The sequence below is a fragment of the Boleophthalmus pectinirostris genome, unplaced genomic scaffold (assembly GCF_026225935.1).
Source record: "Boleophthalmus pectinirostris isolate CB_2022bp ecotype Guang Dong unplaced genomic scaffold, ASM2622593v1 HiC_scaffold_19, whole genome shotgun sequence".
In the NCBI taxonomy this organism is placed as follows: domain Eukaryota; kingdom Metazoa; phylum Chordata; class Actinopteri; order Gobiiformes; family Gobiidae; genus Boleophthalmus; species Boleophthalmus pectinirostris.
This window is the reverse complement of record NW_026571140.1, coordinates 26638079-26660360: the sequence shown is the minus strand read 5'-3', so window position 1 is coordinate 26660360 and position 22282 is coordinate 26638079. Positions and strand designations below refer to the sequence as shown.

General features: G+C 37.6%; 1 protein-coding gene and 1 long non-coding RNA gene across 2 annotated transcripts in view; both read left to right on the top strand.

Annotated features, from left to right (window-relative positions):
* Window positions 1-5836: 5836 nt before the first annotated feature.
* On the top strand, window positions 5837-8477 carry LOC129409222 (uncharacterized). Its single transcript, XR_008632296.1, has 2 exons — window positions 5837-6249; window positions 7533-8477. It is a non-coding gene; the product is annotated as an uncharacterized LOC129409222 (long non-coding RNA).
* A 500-nt stretch (window positions 8478-8977) lies between these two features.
* Window positions 8978-22282, top strand: part of gpc5a (glypican 5a) — a 209124-nt gene continuing 195819 nt past the window's right edge. The window contains exons 1-2 of the mRNA XM_055155037.1: window positions 8978-9334; window positions 12886-13047. Of these exons, the coding sequence (XP_055011012.1) occupies window positions 9178-9334; window positions 12886-13047 (319 nt within the window). The 5' untranslated portion in view covers window positions 8978-9177. The remainder of the gene's footprint in view (window positions 9335-12885; window positions 13048-22282) is intronic.

The following is a 22282-nucleotide window of genomic DNA, read 5'->3' as shown; positions in this document are numbered from 1 at the left end:
ATTTGAATTCTTAAACAAGTCCTTCTCAAATACCATTACAGTCAAAAGTTTATATGTTTCTTCAGTTAGTCACTCACCTTTTTATTGAAAATGAAACACCTAAATATGACCATGAGCTCATTTTGATCACAGGCTCCTGAAAATGATTTTTTGAGTCCATTTTTTGATTTGTTTGTTTGTTTGTTTTTTGAGTTTTGAGATGATCTAAAAACTTTTTGGCAGTGTTAGCTGATGTCTGTATTGTGTCACTATGGTAACAGCTGAACATTCTGCCACACACACATAAAACAAACCTGGCATGATGTCACTACAAAGTATGAATAGGTCAAAATATTGTGGAAAGGTCAGTATTTTTATTTAACTATGCATACTTATTTCAGTTGTGCCATTTAAAGTGAACTTTTTTGGTTTTATTGTTTGTTTGTTTTGTATTAAGTTGAGAGTAGATATTCATTCAAAGAGATGCCCATCCTGGCGTGTTTGAGAGTGGCATTAAGTACCTACATGTGTGCTGATAAGATGTTTAACCTTACAACACGTTACAATTGACTAATTAATTTATTATTTATTTTTTCCACAATATTTAAATATATTGATATGACAGAAGTGCTTTCCTAAACCAGCATAAATAGTAAAGACATTTGAATAGTGGAAAGAAATGGGGAACTGAAAGTTTAATCACTGTTCTTGTCACAGTAAATCATGTTTTCGCTGGATGCAGTATTAGTAACGTGCTTTATCTAGTCACTTTTGAGATAAGTATTTATGAAGAAATTGAAACTCCATGGACTGTTACTTTGTTCATTTCTTGCGGGACCCACCTTTGCATTCTTTTCTTTCTAATGTAAAACAATGTGAAAGATGAATTTTGTGGCGCTGGATGCGTGAAATTAGTCTTTACTCCGAGGACCTTCTCTCTTCATTACTTTCTTAATGGTGCTCCTGGGAACAAGACTGTCATTCTGCTGGTAACTGCTCCAGTGTACAAACCTGGGGAAAACTGATGTGTAAGAAATGTATTCATATTTTCATTTGTAATACATCGATGTGTTCAAATGTTTGTACAGCTTGTTGCACTCTATCCCTAAAGTGTTAACCCTTTGAAACTTGCACTGTCAGAGCGCACTCCAGGTTAAAAAAAAGGAGTGACTCAACTGCTCAAAAATATTAAATATAAGACAACTTCTTAAAGTTAAAGTGCTTATGACAGGTTAGACTACACATTTTACTAAAGCACAGTTAATATTTACGATTTTGAGTAACATTTTACGCTTTCTTTCCCTTTTTCTTTTGTAGGTTTCAGATTTTACTTCCTAGTTGGAAATCATGACATAGGGAAGGCAATTACATAAATATTACACAGAATAGGCCAAAACTCCCCTAATGTACAAAGAGATTATTATATGACAAATAAAATGATAAAGAAAACCATCATTATTTTTGGTAGAATTTTCCCTAGTGTAATGTCATCAATGTGGAGCTCTCTAAAATAAAACTCTCTACTTACAGTCATTTTTAACATATTTTTCAACTTTTCTTCACAAACTGCTTCTCAGTTGATGTAAAACGATAATTTATATTTACAACAGGTATTATAGCACCAAATTAGGAAAAAGTATGAATCATCAAAAACTGTCAAACGCACTTAAATCTTATTTCATGTCTTTATTTTTGGCCTGTGTTTTACAAAGTTGAATCTGTTGTTAGCTCAGATTCACAGCCGTCAGCGCTTAATTGCTGGGCTCTCCTGTGTGTTGGTGCTTGGATGAACATCTTTCACGCTCGTTCGGCCGCATCATGCCATTTTCAACCTGTCAGCGTCTGTGATCTGCCTCTGCTCCAGGGACCAAGCAGCTCCAGAGGACACGAGCTCTGCCCATTGAACAAACTTAAAAACTATTTAAGATTTATACCAGGCATAAAACAGAGTGATGGCATACATTGTGCACTTTTCCTTTTGAACCAAAACCTAAATAAATGCAATGGCTTAAATTCCACTGGTTTGATTTCCACAGATAAAAAACAGGCGCAACCTTTGAACATATTCAAACATATGCAGCCTTGATGATTTCTGCTGTATCAGTGATTAATCTGACAAAAACTGGATATTTAAGAAATCTTTTGGTAGTTCTGCAGATGTTTGACAAGCTAAATGTGTGGTTGCGATGAAATAATGTGTAAATGTGTACAAAAACATAATTAAATTGCTGATAAAAGTTGAGTCTATAAGCCTCAACTTTGTAACTGCTAACTGCCAAAAATTGTAGTCACTAGTCTGTATGCTGTACGTCATGCAAGGACAGTGAATAACTGTTCATTGTTAAATTCTGTTGCAAAGGTTGGAACTTTATTTGTGCACTCTTAAAACAAGGATAAACTTTATTGAACTGAATAGAAAAAACTGAATGACTTTAATGAAGGCATTTTAAAAACAAAATGTTTTGTCCAAGCTCCTTGAAGGGATGACACATGAAATCAACTTCCTGCAGTAATCTAATTTAGGATAGGTTTTACGCTGGATGCCCTTCCGGACACAGCTATCTTTTTTCCATTACGTTTATTCAATCTTTGTGTACACTGGCTTGTAACCGCTGTGTGTCCTGATTCAAATGCAATGCTTTCTCCGTTATACTGCTAAAAGACATTGTTATTTGTCTTGTAACTGTAAAAACAATAAAGCCCAAATTAACCCTCTGATCCAGTCAAAGAGGAGAGCATGTCTGTATATTGTCTAACCACATGTGTGTGTCCCTCCTCCCACTCACATGGGCTAAAGGCAGCTCCAGGCTCTTGAGAGGGTTTGTCCAATGTGGAGCTCTGAGGGTGAATGGCGGTGGTTCCTGAGGTGCGTTGAGTTGACCCTGAGGTCAGGGGGAGACAATGGTCGTCAGGCAGAACAAAACAGAGGCCCCCAGGCTCATGGCCCCTGTGTGGGCGGAGCCTGGAGATGGTGGGCCATTTTAAAAAAGGCATAAGTGGTGTCGAGTTAGACTGGATGTTTTGGATCATAAGTACAGGTTTGGTTAACATAAGTGCGCCCAAAATCCTCTTTTCAGTTGGCCATTTAACAGAGTGCATCACTATTCACTTGAAAAATGTTTCTTAACTTCTTGGGTTCTTTTTTGGGTTCAGCACTTTGTAAACCTTGTCAGCACTTTGTAAACCTTGTTTATAAAAGTGCTTTATAAATAAATAGCTAGCAGCCGAAACATGTCAACAAGGTAAATACATCTCCTACTGTATTGCCTTTAAAAAGAATCCAAGAAGTGAATGTAGTAAAGATGACAAAATACACGTTTTTGGATGAAAAATGTTTCCCTTTTTTTTATAAAAATACAGAAATGGTTTCAGGCATCCATAAACTTCTCCCAACAAATAATGTATGCTTCCACAATAATTAGTCTATGTGCGTTGCTAGTTTTGGGTTGTTGTTTTGTTCGTACAGTATATTTTTGTATATTTAACTACTAACAATCCATTGTTTTCTGTTTCACCACACTGCCAAAGCAAGTTTCTAATTTGTGAATTGTGTTCTCTGATGGTGGCAATAAAACATTTTCTGATTCTGATGCAACTCCTGGTCATTATCTGGAAGCTTTGAATTTCATTGTTCAAAATCTTTTAGAAATACAATGCCAATTTAAAAGTGACTTTGACAGGATATTTTGAATCTCAAATGAGGACTTGAAAGTTGAAAATTTACCTTTGACAAAAACTGAAAAATGTATCTGATTTTTGTACCTGTGTGTATTGTTTAGTTGTGGCAAGAGAGGTGTATATTCAGGGGCAGGTCTGGTGGAGAGGCTGGGAGCTTTTATCTGACCCCATGGGACCAAGTGAAGACCACTGGCTCCCGTGCGCCCACCCCCATCTCACTTCTGTATGCAGAGGAACTAGCCCCACCACTGGCTTTGTGTTTGGGGGGCTGGGGGTCATGACTGAGCGCCCTCACAGTCCCACCGAACAACTCCTCTGAGAAGGGGGGACACAGGGACAGGCCTCGGACCCTGCGCCTGGTCAGTGCTTCTATGGTCTAGAAATAAGCAAACAAATTTACTTTTAGTGGACCAAAAGGGCAGCATCAGCAAGCAGAAAAAAAAAACTGTAAATAATTAATAATGTGAGCTATTGATCAGGGGGAGGTGAACTGTAGCTTTCAGTGCTGCATGGTGATGTGTTTCTGAACAACACACACTGCAAAGATGGGGAACTTTAGGGCTTCCTCTTATAGTAAAAAAAAAAAATGTATCAAGACATAACTATACAGAGCGTAGTTTGCTAGTTCCCTCTGCTGGCCGGCAGTAATAAATTATATCTAATCTTATATCTATGCAAATTTGTATAGTAAAATATGACCCCATAACCAGTCATGTAAATCATGTGAGGAATACTGACTTTAAAAGCTGCCCCCTCGTTTTAATCAATAGACTAAATGTTTTAATGATTAAGCCAGGCTGGTGTAGTTTTTCAAGTCCTCAATTAAATCTATATATCGATTGGGGCTGGTGTGTAGTAATGAATTTGACTCCATGCACTGTGTTCTGTGTTATTGGACCCCATGCACAAATACAGTGAATATATATAAAAAAAAAAAACATGTCTCACATTTAGAATACATTTGTCTTTGTCTTAACAGCAGAAAAGATTTAATGTATTCAACAGAAATCACATAATGCTCTGAATCTATTGAATCTATTGAAACAGGGCTGATGATAAGCTCATAGCAAAGGCGAAATGATAATCACAGACAAAGAAAACAGTTTAAACAATAGATACCATGTATAGGTAATTATTATTTTAAATTTAAACAGTGTAAGATTTTTTTAATGATTGTATTTCTTATTGGTAATTTTGCAGATATAGGGCTATAATATGTACAAGTTATAAGCATATAATGTGTTTATTGTTAAAAAGAAGTATAGTATATTAATGTTTCTAACAACAGGAGTTTTTTTTACAACTAATTTCAACATCTTAATGAAAGAACAATTTTTTTTATTTTTATTTTCTACATTTGACAATGAGGTTGACAATAAAAGAAATATGAATTTCCCTGGCAATTAAATTGTTTGAGCCATTAGTTTTGTTGATTTGGTGATTCTACCTTAATAAGCATTTAATAAGACCTAAATAAATTATATAGCATTAGACAATTGTAAAATTCTGTTGTGACTAATAGTGTTCAACAATAAACATCTAAAATAGCGTTTAAGTTTAGGCCTTACATCCTGCAAGCGTAAAGACATTTACAATGCACCACAGACCTAGTAAACTAAATTACTGAATATTAATTTTTTTTTAAAATATGCTTAAACAATTTTAAAAATAGGCCTATTATTTCTTATTTTGTTCATTGACACTGTAAACTGCTTTTCTGATTTAATGTATGCCTAAATAATAATAATTATTACTGTTAGGCAACTTCTAATTTTCAGTGCCCTTGATGACTGTACGATGATGACCAATTAAACCTTTAATGAGTCAAATTGCCTTTTAAAGTTTAAAATATACAAATATTATCCCTACATAAAAATAAACAAGCACAGTGTATTTATTTAAAAAGATCCTTAATTCTGTAATTATAACGCAAATCTTACTAATTAAAGTAGCCTAATTGGTCCAATATTAAGTAGCAACAGGTTATGTTTTTATTGGGACATTTAAATCAGAAAAGAGTTAATGCCCCAGACTATTTTTACAGCTCCTCCCTGAAGTCCCGTAATCTTTTTTCTCAATGTAAACCTAATCGTGCATTAAGAGTATGACTAAGCCTCTTCCCGTTATATTCGCACTAATGTGTCGCCTCCGGTAAACGCACTCGGTCTGAAGCGTGCTCCGTCCCCGGGCTGTGCCTGGGCTCCCGGGCTTCTCTCTCCTTTCTTGGGGACGGAAGGTGGAAGCTGTTTGGCTGAAGATGCGGGTCGGAAGTACCGTAGTTTATGTATGCTAATAGGGGGAGTTGGGGGTTGTAGCTACATATTTACGTTCAGTGGGAGCCGCCCTTCATTCACCCACATGGTTACCAACTGGTCGCTTTCCTTCGCGCCACTTTACTAACCTCCTAATCATTTTAAACAGGCGCAGCTGGCTTCAAATGGGCTCGCTGTCGACTCGGATCTTACTTTGTGCTTTTCCTTCGTGTGTCGATAGTAAAGTTTTGGAGATAGTTGCGTATTTATTTCTCTCTTTTGTCGGTAAGAGGCAAGACTGCAGCCCAAGCAAGTGAGCGAAGATGGTGGATTTCGGCTGGTGAGTGTCTACCGAGCGCATGTTTATCGCCAAGGAAGTCGGGTTTGGGGTTATTCCAAGTCTTCCTTTTTGGCTTTGAAATCCAGTCTTAAGTGTTTTTCTCTTGTTTTCACTTCTCCTAACCTTAGGGCTATGGCTGTATTAAAATACGACCAGAGAATGATACGCTGGCGATGAAAACAGTGCAGCGTGAGGCGCATGGCAGCCACCATTGAGGGAATGAGGGAGATTTGAAAAGCTGTCCTAAGCTTTAAGGCTGCGCTCGAGCAACTAGTTCCAAAAACATTGTTTATTTCATAAATACCCGCAACTTTATCTCTGTTATCAAACCCACTGTGCAAAAGTAAGTTTGTCAACACGGTTAATTTGCTACTCAGCCTCGAGTGCAGTGGTGTGTGAGTTAAAGTGCCCCCCAGAACAAAGCAGCAGCACATGGGGCAGTGCTAGGCCCCGCCATTTAGCGAGCTAGTCTAGTTAGCCTAGCCTCGCAAACTTTACACTTTATTGTGGACACCAAGCACCGTGGAACTGCACATTTACAGCCCCAACATCCCTTTAGAGACAAAGCCCAATAACTCGTATGCCGAGCACAATTTTATTAAGTTCTTATGGTGGTGTTACTGACCACTCTGCTGGTCAATGTTGATCAGATATTTGGTTTACACTCGTCCCTCCGCTGTTCGCTATTTGTTCTACAAAGACTGAACTCACTGTAGAACTGGCGACTGTGAGTATTTCTTTGTCGTATTACAAAATGCTTCTTTCAGCCACAAGATTAGCCATGTTTTCGTAAAGCTAAAGTTAGCCCGCAGCAGCTAAGCTACCTGCTGTTTGTTGCTAGCCCGTGCGCGCACACCGACATTAGGTTTGTTTTCTGGGACTTCAAAATGCCACGATGTGGCTTCGCCTTTGAAATGAACCGCACGCAAATTCAGGGTGCGCTGTTAGAATCTAACTTTACATTGAACCTGACAAGTTAAAAGTAATTTGTGCTAAGGTTGGCGCACTTCGAGGCGCCATGTTAAAGACGGTGGGGGAGGGGTAAACGGCGTGCTCTGCGCAGCCGCACAGTGGCGCAAGGAACGCGGGCCACAGCCTCTGCGCTCATTCATGTTTTCTACTGACCTCGTGCTGCTGAAATAAATCATAACATCTTGTTCTTGGACATCAAATGCGGTGTTTTTATGAAAACGACAAACTATGAGCGACGCTCCACTGAACAGACTTTCAAGGTCTTAACTTGTTGCACCAAATGACTAAATTTTCATACCATCTCATTACAGATTCCTCGTGGACTGGAGACTTTCAAGAGGAGAAAACACCTGCTGAATGAAGACTGCGTTGGTGCTGTTGAGTCTGGAGTATTGTCAAAGTGCTTACAGTGCAGGTAGTACTATGTCAAACCTACTGCAGTGGAGGCACTTAAAGCAATACCCTGACACTGGTGCTCTTTGTAGTGTGTGACTAAAGTACTGTCTTTGTGCTAAGGTGCATCTAGTGCAGATAGTGACATAGACTAGCACCTACTGCCCTAAGTGCTCCTTCTGGCATAAGGGGCTGTAATATGCGCCACCACTCCAATTTGACTCTAATTGGGCCTAAATTTCTCGCAGTTCTCTGCTAGTTTTGCATAGTTGCACTACAAGAATAGATGAGTTGTGCAAATCTATGCAAAACTGATGGTGGCCTGCTTGCTCTACTCCTGTTAGATTGGTTGTTTGAGGTGTTTGTTTATGGATCCAGGATTTGAGTTGTTATCCAGTGACTTGAAGTTTCAGCAGTACTAAAGTGCTTATAGTGCAGGTAGTGTTCTTCAATCTACTGCAATGTGAGCACTTGAAGTACTTCTAACTAACTGCATCTGATGGTGCAATGTCCCCACAACCTTCTGCTTTCAATCATGACTGGGTGAGTTTTGCTGGTTTGCTTTCAGCTTTAACTAGTCGCTGTGCAAATCCATGCAAAACTGACTAGGTTATGAAACTCCTTCCCTCGGTCGATATACATCATATAAATGTAGTAATAAAAGCTCCTGTGTGCAGTTGAGTGTCCTTCTCTGTGCAGGTGGGGATTAGTCGCAATGCTGTGATCCTCCAGGTATTGCACTTGTCCCGGCCTGTGAAGGGATGGAGCAGACCAAATGTTTGTACTGTTGACCAATGTATTGCTAGATGTTTTAACATGTAATGTGATCATGAGTTCAAATAAACATTTTGACATGTTCCTTTCCTAGTTTGTTTTTATTCGTCTAATTGTGGAACACATTTTCAAGTCAGTTCAGATGTAGTCTTAAGTATCCACACATTAGATTGGTCTTGGCCTGTGCAATTTGATATGACACAAGGCTTATGCAACTATGTTAGGCTTGCTTTTTAATAGCTACTGAAACATGAACTCTATATGAAGTGTGCAAACGATACACTTAAAATGTGTGAGAGCTGTGGGCAGGACAGTACTTGCTATACTCAAAGTCCAGAGCAGAATCAATCAGCGTTTTACAAAGTTTACACATTCCTTCAATTGAATACTTTAATTTGAGAAAGTCAAAAGGCAGAAAATCATGAAGCACAATGCCAGACTGAAGTGTACTGACATAACCCCATTAGTCCACTGGATGGCGCCATCGGGTTGCACTGCTGGAGCATCTGTCCAGCGGCATCGAGCGCAGGTAATCCCACGGTACCGCCTCTGTCCTCGGTCCAACCACAAACTTGGCCAACATGCCGTCTGAATCAGAGCGCACACTTCCCGTGGCCTTCCAGTGACTGAGCGGTGATACTGGACCAGCTACCCACACGAAGTGCCACATGGTCCGGATCAAAACTGGCTCCAGAACCGGGGATGTGGACGGAACTCACCTGAGCGGACTCGCGCTTCGGAACAAACTACAACTTTAAACATTTACATTGGATTTATTCGCGGTACTGGATGAAAATGGATGTACTGTGGATCAATCATTTCTTCTTGTTGGCATGTTTTTGTGGATCGGTACTTGGGAATCCGAACAAATGTGATGAAGTGCGCAAAGTTTTTCAGCTAAGACAGATTGGACCAAGTCAGTTGCTACCGCTGAGTCCTAGGCCAGGTAGGTTATTTCACATTTCTGCAGTTTCACCACTTTGAAAAAGAGCAAGGTGACTGATCTTTTTTTTTTTTGCCTTCTGGTCATGCCTCTAAATTGGCTATAAAACTGAAAGCGTCAGTCTATGGTATGAACTATAGCATAGGGACAAAATGCACGCCCACTTTAACATTTTTCTGTTGCATTCCAAACCAATAACACGTGGACCAATTCATTTAATAGTTCATTTGTATTCTAATCAATAATCAAATGCTGAAATGGCAAGTGTGTTTTGCTTATTATGTCCCCCTTGGACCACTTACATCATCCTATCCAATGCAAAGATTATGCTGGAGGATTGGTTGTGAACTCAACTGGACATTCATGATCTGGCTAAAGCTTCTTGGAGGGATAAACAGGAGTTAAAGTTAGCCAAACTACATGTCACTCGACTTTATAAAGTAAATACATGAGGATTTTTGGAATATTTGGGTGTGAATTTATCATTTTGTCTGGTTGCTTGTACTTGTAGTTATATTTTATTATTTTTTATATATGGTTGCCTACGTGAGTGACATTTCCCCATGCAGAAAGAGAGAACCACATGTGTTTCTTATATGTCATTCCCAAGCCTGTATATAAAATGATGGACATTTTGCGTAGCTGGAACTGATGCCAGATCAATGAGCAAATTACAGCATGCCTGGAAACTGGAGATTATTTGTTGCAGAAAAAGCCAAAAGGGAAGCACTGTGGGCATATTTTTGTTAACTTATCTATTTAGTGTGGACATTTTGAAAAATAACCTTGAAAAATTCCAGGAATCCACAACAAGAACCCTTTCTACCTTTGCCACTGCCTGTCTGCCTGATAAGAAGAGCAAAGCAGACACAATTTTGGGTCAAAACAAGAAATAACCCTATCACCCAAAACAGGAAAAACACAATGAGTAAAAGTCTGTGTAAAGTATTAAAGGTAAAGTGCACTGTGTAACCTTTCCAGTGGGAGGTCTCCATGGAGTTGTTATGCTTTACCGAGAATGTCCCAGGGAATGGCATTAAACTTATCTATCTTGCATATGTTAAATAAAAACATCTGTAATTTCATTTATCAAAAATACTGACAAACATCACTGTGAGCAGGTTCACCTCTCCACAAACCTGACCTGTAACTTGGCCTGGTGGTGTCACCTGCTTGTCTGCATGAAGATAAACCAGATTAATGTTATACTGTGGATTATTGTATGCAAAGTAAAATCTTCATGGAGAAAAGCAAATGATGGATCCTTCAGAAAAGCCACACAGTGCACATTTAAGTTTGAAAAGTCATCCTCATTCATGTAATCTGAAATCCTTTGAATTCCTCCATCTCCGGGGTTCTCAGCAGTGAACCGCGCTGGGAGCTCTTGTACGTTCTGCCTCGACTTGTCAGACAGGCATTTAGTCAGAGTTTTTTGCCATGTTTTCATTACCCCCTATCAGTGCAAGATTACGTACATTTGTTCTTAATAGAAGATATGAGGCATCCTTCAGTGAAATCATAACATTTTGATTCAGATTGTCAGATTTGGACTTGCTGTTTTTACTGTAGAAATGGAACTGGAGCGGACTCATTTGGGGCTTACAAAGGTCATTCCTCACTACCGCAATGATCAAGGACACAAAAATGAAGCATAAAAAATAAAAAGTCATCGGAAAAGTATTCATTTTCACCAACTCTCCAGTCCATAATTTTTTTTCCCTTTAATCATCACTAGCTTATTTCTATGGATATTTCATTCCTTTGCCTGGAATGTTCCACAGTATGACATTAAACAGCTCTACATTAAATCACAGGAAGTTTTATTGTTCAAAAATGCACAGAAAAACATGCATTCTGATGGTGAGTGGGTTGCCTCTTCACAGATCTGACCTGTAAGTTGGTCTGGTTTGGTCTCCATGAAGAAAGAAAGGTTTAATACCGTACTGTGAAACTTCCTTGACAAAGCACTAACTTCTCCACAGAGAAAATAATTTGGCAGACCCTCCTCCAGAAAAGTTACACAGTGCACCTTAAAAGTTGATTGCATGAATGAAAAAATCTGTCTTGAAACACTCTTGGCTAACACTCCCATTTGGTGCTTTACTGAACATGTAAGATCTTATATGAAAGAAGGCTGGTTTTATCTTTATGGACAAGGCGGAAAATACTTAGAGACAGTCTGTGTTATTCATACCTCAAGGCACTTTAAGGTTTCAAATCCACTTAGCTTGTCTTTTCAGCATATATGGGTCAAGTATAATTATGCACTGTGTTTTCAATCTCAAACTGTCTATAATGTTAGTAATGCATATCTTATTTTTAAGTACAGCACAATATCAAAATGTAGTTTTACAATTATTGTGACAAGAAACACCACAGTTACTGATGTCATGATTAAACAACAGTAAAGTTCCCATTGCTTGTTACATTATGATAGGCCTGTAACATTGTTTGAAGCATGATATAATGCTACAGAGAAACATTGTCATAAATGATAATATTGAAACTTCTTCATGCCACGGACACAAAGCAGGATCAACCCAGTAAACTAATTTTTAAAGAGACAATTTCATTAAAATTCCTGTTGCTTCTGCAACAAATGAATGGCAGAATTAACTGATAAATTGCCAAAGAAGTTATTTATTCAACTGTCTACAGCTAAAATCTTAGATTATTACATAAAAATGGCAAAAATCTCCCCACTATTGCAAATAAATTGCACACACAAAAAATACTGAGCCCCAAAATATGTTGTGCCATCTATCACATATTAAGCAATTAGTCTATATAGTCGTAATTATTCTGACAGGCCCAATTATGATTTCTCCGGTAGGCAACAAGCTGTTTAAAAACCAACATTCTCCTTCATAAAGTGTTTGATAAACAGGAAATGTAAGCACTTAACATTTAGGTTTATAGTATGAGTATAGTATGAACTGTGTCAATGTACTTTCCTGATTGTATCTGATTTTTACTGCCTTAAAAACATGAAAAACTATGAAAAGAGAATGGTTTGCCGTGGCCCAATGTTATTTCTCACTTACCTTATTAATCCTGAGCATCCTAATTATTCACCACTATGAGTTTATAAACATTTTTCACAAGTCACACTTCCTGATTATTGGACATGAAAATGCTTTATAGTTCGATTCAGACAGCATGCAGCAGACATATTTAGCTGCTTGTAGTTTTTTTTTAATTTAACGATCTCCATTAGTCTTTGCAAGTGCACAGACTACTCTTCCTTCAAAATAAAAGCATATTACATTGACTGTACATTAACTGTAAAGCACATTAACAATCAATACATAACAGCAACTTCCACTGTAAGGGAAGCTGGCAGAAAACACATACACATAAGTTAAATTCTGTGCTTGGTTAGGCTAATCTACAATATACTGTAACTATACTAGGGCAAGTCAGAGTTTGCACAGATACATGGGAAGAAATCAGGTACCTGGGCTATTAATGTTGCTTCTAAATTTGTGCCAGTTATTTTTAGGTTTTATTGTGACTTGAATCATAAATTATTTAACATCTGACTTATTTTATAGGTTCGGACCTTCAGGTTTGCACATCCAAAAACCTGACCTGCTGCACTAAAAAGATGGAGGAGAGGTACCAGATGGCAGCAAGACGGGACATCCAAAATCTGCTGCAGATGTCAAGCTCCAGTCTGAAATTTCTCATCTCCAGAAATGTGGCTGCGTTTCAAGGTAACACTTTTTAAAATAAGTTAAAATATGTTCAAACTGTGTACCATATTGTGCAAACATAACATAATCACTTTAGTTTTAGATTTAGATGTCTAGTTGTTCAGGAAATGAGCAAGGCCAGGTTTATGCATCTTTGGGTGGTGGTCCACCTCTGGTTATTTGCTTGTACTTCTGTTAATGAGGTTAATATCCTAAATCTATTAAGAATCCCTTGGTATGTATTAAATATGACGACTTTAGATTTATTGATTTAATTGATGTATTAAGCATACACAGTTATGTTTTGCTCTAGTAGACATTGCATTGAATTTAACTTACAGTACTTGTCAATATTTTTTTAAGGATTCAAGGATCATATGGATTTTTTAAATGTTTAAATTAAAATATACTTGTAAGTCAGTCACTGTTAAGGACTATAATAGTTTGTGATAAGTAGAAGTTTGCCATACTCTAGAGACTCTATATGCCATTTCATTTGTATTTGTTTGATTAACATCTTGCTGTTTTTTATTATCTTTTTATTATCTTAAAGGGCCAATATTACGCTTTTTTCTGATCTGTTATAATTTTGTTTCCTTATTAAACACATAGGGTTTTGTTTCATTCACACATGTTATTACAGTCTCTGCTTATTTAGGCTTTAGAGTTCTTTTCTTAAACTGAAAACACCCTGTTCCACCTTGTGATGTCATGTGATAATACAGGAAGTGCTCTACTATGTTTCTAAACTCAATACACCTTCACTAGCATTATTTGGATAATTTTGGACCTTGCCGATCTCTACTGAACTAAAGGTAAATGGTAGCTGTTAACTTCACTGCTACCACTTCATGACATTTAGCATTTTGAGCTTTGGGGATGTAGACAGGGTTACTCAAACGAGTGAAGGAAACAAAACACAACTCCAGATATGTTTCTGAAGAAGTAACCACATTCTAACATGTCTCACAAGTGTTATATAGAAACTTTAAGCCAAATTTAGACACCTAAGTACTGTACATGTATACTCTGTGTGCTTGCTTGGTGTATTTTTAGACTTTCGTTGCATTCTCTGTGATTTTGTAAACACTTGTGAAAAAGGCTCTTCTCTTAGGCTGGTGTTTGTCTTACTATTAGTGTCTGTCCCTGTATGATTGCAGGGGCGCTCAGACTGTTTGCTTTACTGTGTACATTTGGTTAGACTCTTGGTTTGTGTGGGAGCAGAGGGACAGGATCCACTTAAAACCTAAGAAGAGAAGTTCTGTTCCTTCAAACTGTGGTCCCTGAGTCAGATAGGTCTAACCTTCAGCATAACAAAGTGCTTCCTTTAGATTACATCAGTGATTCTTCAATGTTTGTCAAGGGACTCAACGCTATAAATGAGCATAACCCAGACTAACCCGAGTTAATCTCAGGTTAATTTGATGACTGTTCCATGTATAAATCAGGAATTATCAACAATTATCCAAGATGTAGTTAGACTAACACAGAAATAAACCATAGTTTATCAAGATTTAACCAGGAAAACAAGCACTAATCCACAACTGAGCCTGAGCTAAACCAGGACTGAACCAGGACTGAACCAGGACCAAACAAGGACCAAACAAGGACTAAACCAGGACTAAACCTGGGCTAAGCAAGGATTAAACCAGGACTAAGATCGGATCGAACCAGGACTAAAGCAGGACTAAACCAGGGCTAAACAAGGATCAAACCAGGATTAAGATAGGACTGAACCAGAACTAAACCAGGGCTGAACCAGGACTGAACCAGGACATAGCCAGGAATAACAAGAGCTGAACCAGGGCTAAACCAGGACTAAACCAGGACTAAAATAGGTCTGAACCAGGACTGACCTAGGACTGAACTCTATTTACTCTACTAGTAAAAGAGGTTCTGATTAATATAGAATCAACTAAAGCTGTAATCCTTTAGTCTTTTAGTTAATTAATCGTCAATGGTGTCTTAACTGACCAAACTTTGTATTAGACGACTAATCCTTTATTTAGATTATAAGGATTTGTGTGGGACAACAGCAGAAAAGAGAAGTGAGTAAGGTATTTTTTAGTATTTATATGTAAAAAGGGCTGATTAAATTTACCATTCACAACTTGAATCTGTTTATAAATACATCATTTACAAGTACTTTTTTGCTTAAATAGTTGTTTTGCATGAACTCTTGTGCAGGTGCTGTTTGGTTCAGATATATAGAGATACCTAATAGTTTTCAAAGCTTTTGCGATGCCCCTTTTTTAGTCAACTGGTCGACTACAGCCCTAGAAGAAACAACAAAAGATTCCAGATGAAACCACAAGCAGGCTGTGTACTACTAGTGTTACTCTTACCATATTATTATAAATCCCACTACAAAAAAGAAGTTCCTACACATTCTTGACAAACTCTCTCTTTATTTTGAACATTTCGAGGCTGCACTTGTAACCCCGTTGTTGTTGTTTCCATTACTTTCCCCCTATATCCTGACCTTATCTTTCATATTGGCTATTACAGTGTGTCTGTGTTTGAGCTCTGTGCCCACTCACGCTGATCGCTGTCATATGATGGCCCATTTAGGTGGGCAACAAACAGGAGGCTTATGACTTAAATGTACAGCTCAGACGTATCATTAAGTCAATTCACTCCAACCATGTCTCTCCCTCTGAAGCAGTCCTCCTCCCACCCTCCCCCTCCACTATGATATTATACAGGGAGAGTCTCTTGATCACTGTGTTTTAGTTGTGGTTAGCACTTTGCACTTGGCATTGCCCTGTTTTTGTCGTCAGATGATTCAGCTCTCATCGGCGCAGGCTTTTGAAGTTTAAAATTGTTGCAGTTAGGGGAAGCAGCAGGATTTCGAGGAGATATGGGCACCGTTTTTGAACATTTTCTCCGGATTAGACATTTAGGTATAAGTGAGGGGTGGGGGAGGGTTTGATTAATTTAAAAAATATATATTATTAAATTTTTGTTCCTGTTTTTGTTGCAGTCTGAACAGTCATGTACTTGCAAACTAATTCAGTGTGGTTTGGTTTCTGTATTTTCGATTCATTTGAAAGGTGGACTATGCAACTTTTCATTAAAAATATGTTCTGCAGATTGTATTGCTTTCCCTAACATTAGCATTCAATTACAAGTGGTTTTATAGCCAAAGAATGAAATGAAAAACATTCCTGCTGTGAGACAGTTTTATCCCTTATTTGTCCTGGAGTTGTTTTTGTTAATCGCAAAAACAATGTCCAGATGACCACCTCTGAAACTGTCTCTTTATTCCTGTTATGAGCGGAGTGTGTTGCCTCTCCATAGATCTGGCTTGTGCTTGTCTCCATGGAGATAGACAATGCTATACTGTGGAATATTCCAAGCAAAGTTATAAGCTTGAACAATGTACTTTAAACTTTGATGTAGCAGATGCAGTTACTGTTTTGGCTACTTAAACTTTGTAGGTGATGATGATGTAGATGTTTTTTTCACAGTATCATATAGGGGTGTGAAAAAATATTGAAATATCGATATATTGTATTGGTGAATGTGATGATACAGTGTCGATATCGGGGACTGCTGTATCGATATATCACAAAGAGTATTTTTATTTTACTAAATTATTTTGTTACAGCCCTACAGTTTTGTTGCTTGTTTAGAGGAAGGAAGCTTGTTTAGGCAAGACATTTGACATTTTCACTGTTTTGATGAGTAAAATGGGTTAACTTTGCACAAGAAGTGGTTTAACAAAGACTTTTAGTATCAGAGCCATGGTTTAACCTTTACTTTTTACTGAACCATACTGAATCAATTTGAAATATATCGTATTGAATCAAAAGTGTACTGTATCGAGGTATGTATCGTATTGACAACTTCTTAATGATACCCAGCCCTAGTGTCATGTGTCAGGTGTAATTATTTTCTATTGTTGGTTCAAGTGGTTGTTTTTAATGTCTCATGGTAAGTTTTGAGCTTTTTCCAGTGTGTTTTTTAACTACAAATGGCAGATAAACTAACCTAACCTAAGCTATAATGTCTCCATGGAGATAATCAGGTGGTAGACCCTTCACTGGAAAGTTACATTACAAGGTACAGCTTTAAGGAGTTTTGCAGGTCAATGGATTGTTTGGGAAGTTGCCTTTATCTGGACAAGACCATTGCCTTGGATGACGATAACTCTTTGTATACTTTTTTCCTTGAGCTCCACTTTTTTTTTTTTTGCACCATTTTCCATTCATATTTGTAACTTTTCTTTCATTTTAAACATCCATAGACTTTTGCACAGCCTTAAGTCAGTAAATGAGATTATTGCCTGAGCTGAAGTTGTGTCTTAGCCTGCTCTGTCTGCTATTCCCACCCTTAGGCCTTAATCGAGCCTCACTGCACAGCACAGCTCACGTCAACATGAAAAATTGGGTCAAATATATAAAGTGGCTCGGTAAAGTGTTTAACATGATTACCCTGGAGGTGTGTCTTTGTTACTGCAGCAAAACACGTTATATGAGCCTGTGTGTGTGTGTGCATGACCAAACAAAAATATCATGATGTTATGAAATGGGATAGCTAAACTTCCAGAGACTTGTTATTGTCTGCTTACCTTGATTTGACTCTTGTGCTCTGAGTCAGATGTGGCCATGTGTCTAAACTGGCCTTCTGTTTGTTGATATAAGATTCGTTTATTTTGCCTGTTTACGGTAAAAGTTATTTCAGTGTAATAGGAAAATCCCTTTTCAACAAGCATTTGGATTGTATAACCAACAGTAGAGAATAAACAGAACAAAATATGTCATAAGTTTGTGTTTGTTTTTTGTTGTCATACATGTAGGTTTTGGCCAACATGACTTTAAAGGGCCCATATTGCACTATTTTCCGATCTATGTTATAATGTTATTTCCTCAAAACATACCTGGAGGTGTTTTGTTTCATTCACACATGTTTAACGCACAAACCCTGTATATTTAGGCAGAGTTCTTCTCTTAAGCAGAATACACTCCACCTTATGATGTCATGTGATAATACAGGGAGTGCTCCACTGTGTTTTTAAACTCCACACACCTTCATTTGGATAGTTTCAGCTCTGAAAATTCCAATGTCTACTGAACAAAAGGTAAAAGAGATAGCTGTTCTTTTGAAAACTAGGTGCAATAGAGCATTCTGAGCTTTGCAGATGTAGATAAACTAATAAAAATGGTTACTCAAACATGTGTGAATGAAATAAATACAACTCCAGGTATGTTTTTGATGCGGTAATAGCATTATAACACGATTTACAACTCATAAGAGTCAATTTTGCATTATATAGTACCTTTAAACTTCAGTCAGTTTGAAGGTATTATAGGTAGTCACTTGTACACTTGCTTTCTCTTCTTATTTAACAGCACTAATCCACCTCAGTTATAACAAGAACAAACTGCTTGTGTATGACTGGGATTAGGTTTGTTTTTGCTTACACAGGGCAGCAGTCAAATTAGGCAGAGGTGGTGGAGCAGTCTGAAGGCGAGTTCTGAACCTGCTCCTCACATGGTCTGCTCTGTGAGAATCGACTCAGAGCCAAACCAAACAGAATTCCCTGTCAACATCAGCCCCATCAGTCAACACGCTGGAGACTGCTGAGCAAATGGCACCAGTTTCTCAGCTCGGTCCTCTGTGAAATATGCTGCCAGCGAGAAGTGTTACCAAAGAAAATATTATGCAAGGATAGTTGGCATGTAATTCGAACATGGGTTTTGTATTGTTTTATTGTACACCTGGAAATATTAAGGTTAAGCTGTGTTTCGTTTCCAGTGGAGGGTTCATCACCTGATGCTATTGCTTGGTCTGGAATGTTCCACAGTATGACATTAAATAGCTCTACCTTACATTCATTCAATTACAGGTGGATTTTATAGTTCAAAAATATGGCAACCCTGCTCACAGTCGGAATGTTTTTCTAGGTATTTTTGAGCTATAAAACCACCTATAATTCAATAAATAATAAGAAACTCTCAAAAAAAGTTACACCTTTAAATTAATTCCACCAAATATAACATAAAACATAAAATAAATTAAATATACTGTCACAATTATGTCCTGAAATCATCTTCACTCCCGTCCTCCACTTGGAGAGCCACTGCTCCGTCACATGGCAGTTTTCATTTTGATATTACAGTGAAAACAAGCCACCCACAGTGAATTGTCCTTTCAGCTGTTGAGATTTTTAAACCCATTGTTACATGTATGAGGTGCACTGAGGGACAAAAGGCCTTCAGGGATCCCATAGTAAAGAAAAAAATGTGGTATTGTGTGTGCATGAAAGAAATGCATGTTGGCCATTTAACTACTAACCAGGGAATGCCCAGTGATGCTGAATTAAAGCTACTATATGGTACTGACTAATCCTGTGCCAGTTTGGCTTTTGTGAGGCATGTTTTCATATTGAAATAGCAGTGGACCCAAGCCAATTGAAGCTCCTGTTGCCAATATAGCACTGAAATAAAGATCAATTAAACAGCACAAAGAAGTCAAGTCCAAATTAAATCACAGCTTTCATCTTAGTAGATTTATTGTTTTGTTTAATGCTTTGAATATTTTACCCTTCTTGGCTGTGGCTGTAAGTCTCGTGGCAGGCATGTTGCTGCCAGTGCCCAAAACTCCTTCCAAACATTTTTTCTTTATTTTGATTTTGGACAGACCTCCTCTTGTCATTCTTGTGATAGCACCGATTTTACAGTGCATAAAGTTTAAAGAAGTGCACCTGCAGGAATAAAACACAATATGAGGAGTCAGACTTTTATTATGTTCAAAGTGAGTTTAAAGTTTGTAGATTAAAAAGTTAAAATCACTTAGCAATGTCACAAACAGGAACCATTATAATGACTGTATTTTAAGGTAAGTTTCAGTATGTCATTGCAATTATCTTCTAAAGTCCCCTATTGTGTTCTAGGTAGGTTCACATAGCGTCATAAACAAACTCACTGAAGGGTTTATTTGTATAGCGCTATTCAAAGTTCTTTGCAGAATAAGAAAACATTAAAATAGAGATCTGTTGGCTAATATGTGAGGCCAATATTTTCACTTTTTATCGAATCGGGTATTGGCCTTCAATCTGCAGCAGGGTCAATATTTTGTTGTTGAGTAAATTTATGTGTAAAGAATATATGCATAAAATTTAGTCTGAACACTTCAGTCCAAAAAGGGCATGGCAAAAATGTGACCACATTGTGCCCTTATCCAGTAGTAAAACAAAGTTGAGTTTGTACAAAATTCACAAAAATAGGTAGAAAATGATCAAATTCGATGCTACAACAAAAAACTTTTGTTGATCAGTCATCAGTTTCTCTGGATTCTTAACAATCAGTATCGACATCAACCCTGAAAAAACCTGTATTGATCGATCTCTAATTAAAATCACAATACAAACAAACCAAAACAGAAATTATCATCATAAAATTAACATTAAAAGAGAAGAGTGCAGAATAAAACCCTTTCAGTCATACGCACAGCTTAACAGAACCATTTTGAGCCTGGATTTAAACATTGTCAGATTAGAGGCCTGTCTCACATCTTCAGTAAGATTGTTCCAGATTTTAGCTGCATGAAATTGAAACACTGATTCACTGAATAACAGGCTCATAGCAAATTGGACTGGTAATTAATCAAAAGGTTGTAAACACACATGCCCTCACAGACTGTACTGTAAGAGTGTTAAAGGTGCACTGTGGCATATTTGTAGTAGAGGGTCCACCACCTGCTCATCTCCAAGCAAATGTTACTGTTATGTCTGGAATGTTCCTCAGTATAGACTGAATGTATTACCAAGGAGACAAGCAGGTTACAGCACTACACTAAAATTCAGATCTGTGGAGTGTCGCCCCTGTTCATTAGGAAGGAATGAATTACTGTAATTTAAATGAATAAATGCTAGATGGATATGTTTAATGTCATACCATGGAACATTCCAGGAAAAGCAATACATCTCCATGGAGACAAGTAGATAGTGGAGCCACCAGAAAAGTTGCACAGTGCATATACATTTTGGTTAAAAACAGATTACGCTTTTATGTTAGGTAAATGAGTGTACAATGATGAAGTCTAATAACCCCCAAGTAAGTAAATAATAATTATGTTTGATAAAATAATGTCATGTGATCATATATTACAGACTGCATGGTTAAATTTAAACTTTCAACCTCTCCACATTATAGTTGAGAGCAGTTCAGGTTGGGTGGGCTTGTTTGAAAACATGTGCCTTAGTCTGTAGTCTGTGCACTATAATTTAAATGACAACAGGACAAGCCAAGAGCATTACAGTACTGAGAGACAGGAAGAAAGAAGAGTAAATGGGACTGCAGCCTAATGTAGTCATTTGTTTTGTGCTCAGCCTTCAATTAGACATCTTTATATGAAGTAGCCCAGAGGAGGGGATAACGGTCTGAAACACCCAGGAGACAGGCAAACTAAAACAAAGCTGTAAAACGCTATTTAAATTCTTTCTCCTTCAGGACACCGTGCATATATTGTGATGGCTGTAATTACCAAAGCATTCTTCAAGGGCTCTTTTATGTCTAAAATACATTAACATAATGGTTTACACATATTGGACTGTGTGGATGATTGGGCATAGCTTCAAGACACTTCATTAGTCCATAAGTGCTACAACAATATTTAAAGCTCCACTATGTAACTTTCTGGTGGGGGGGGTCTGGTACCTGCTTTTTTCTGTGGAGATAAAGTTACAAGATCGCATCATGTAGGGATCTCCCTCTATCCAAATCTCACGAGACGATATTATCACGATATTCATTTCACGGTGCGATATTTGTTGTGATATGTTGGATGGCTAATAGAATTGTAGACAGGATAATTTTTGCATTTAAAATACCTTGACAAAACTTGAGTTGCAAATCATTACTGTTATAAACCCAAGAATTAAAGTAAAAAACATATTTCTTCATGTTGTCTGAACTGAAATGAATCATGGTCTATGTAGTTCCCTATGTTTTTCAGCTGTTGCTACCATAAAACAATGCATTTGACTAAAGGAACATGTAATTCGATATATTGTGACAGCTCTCGATATTATTGTGAGACTTTTGGCGATATGATACAATGGCATTTATTGCTCCTACAGTGAGCAAAGTCACTTCTCCATAGAACTACCTTGTAAGTTATAATTTAATGCCATACTTTGGAAAAACTAAGGAACGCATGCACATCTCCATGGAGACAAGCAAGTGGCATAGCCTCCAACAGAAAAATGAAATGCCTGCATTATTATAAAGTGCACCTTTTTATATTTGTA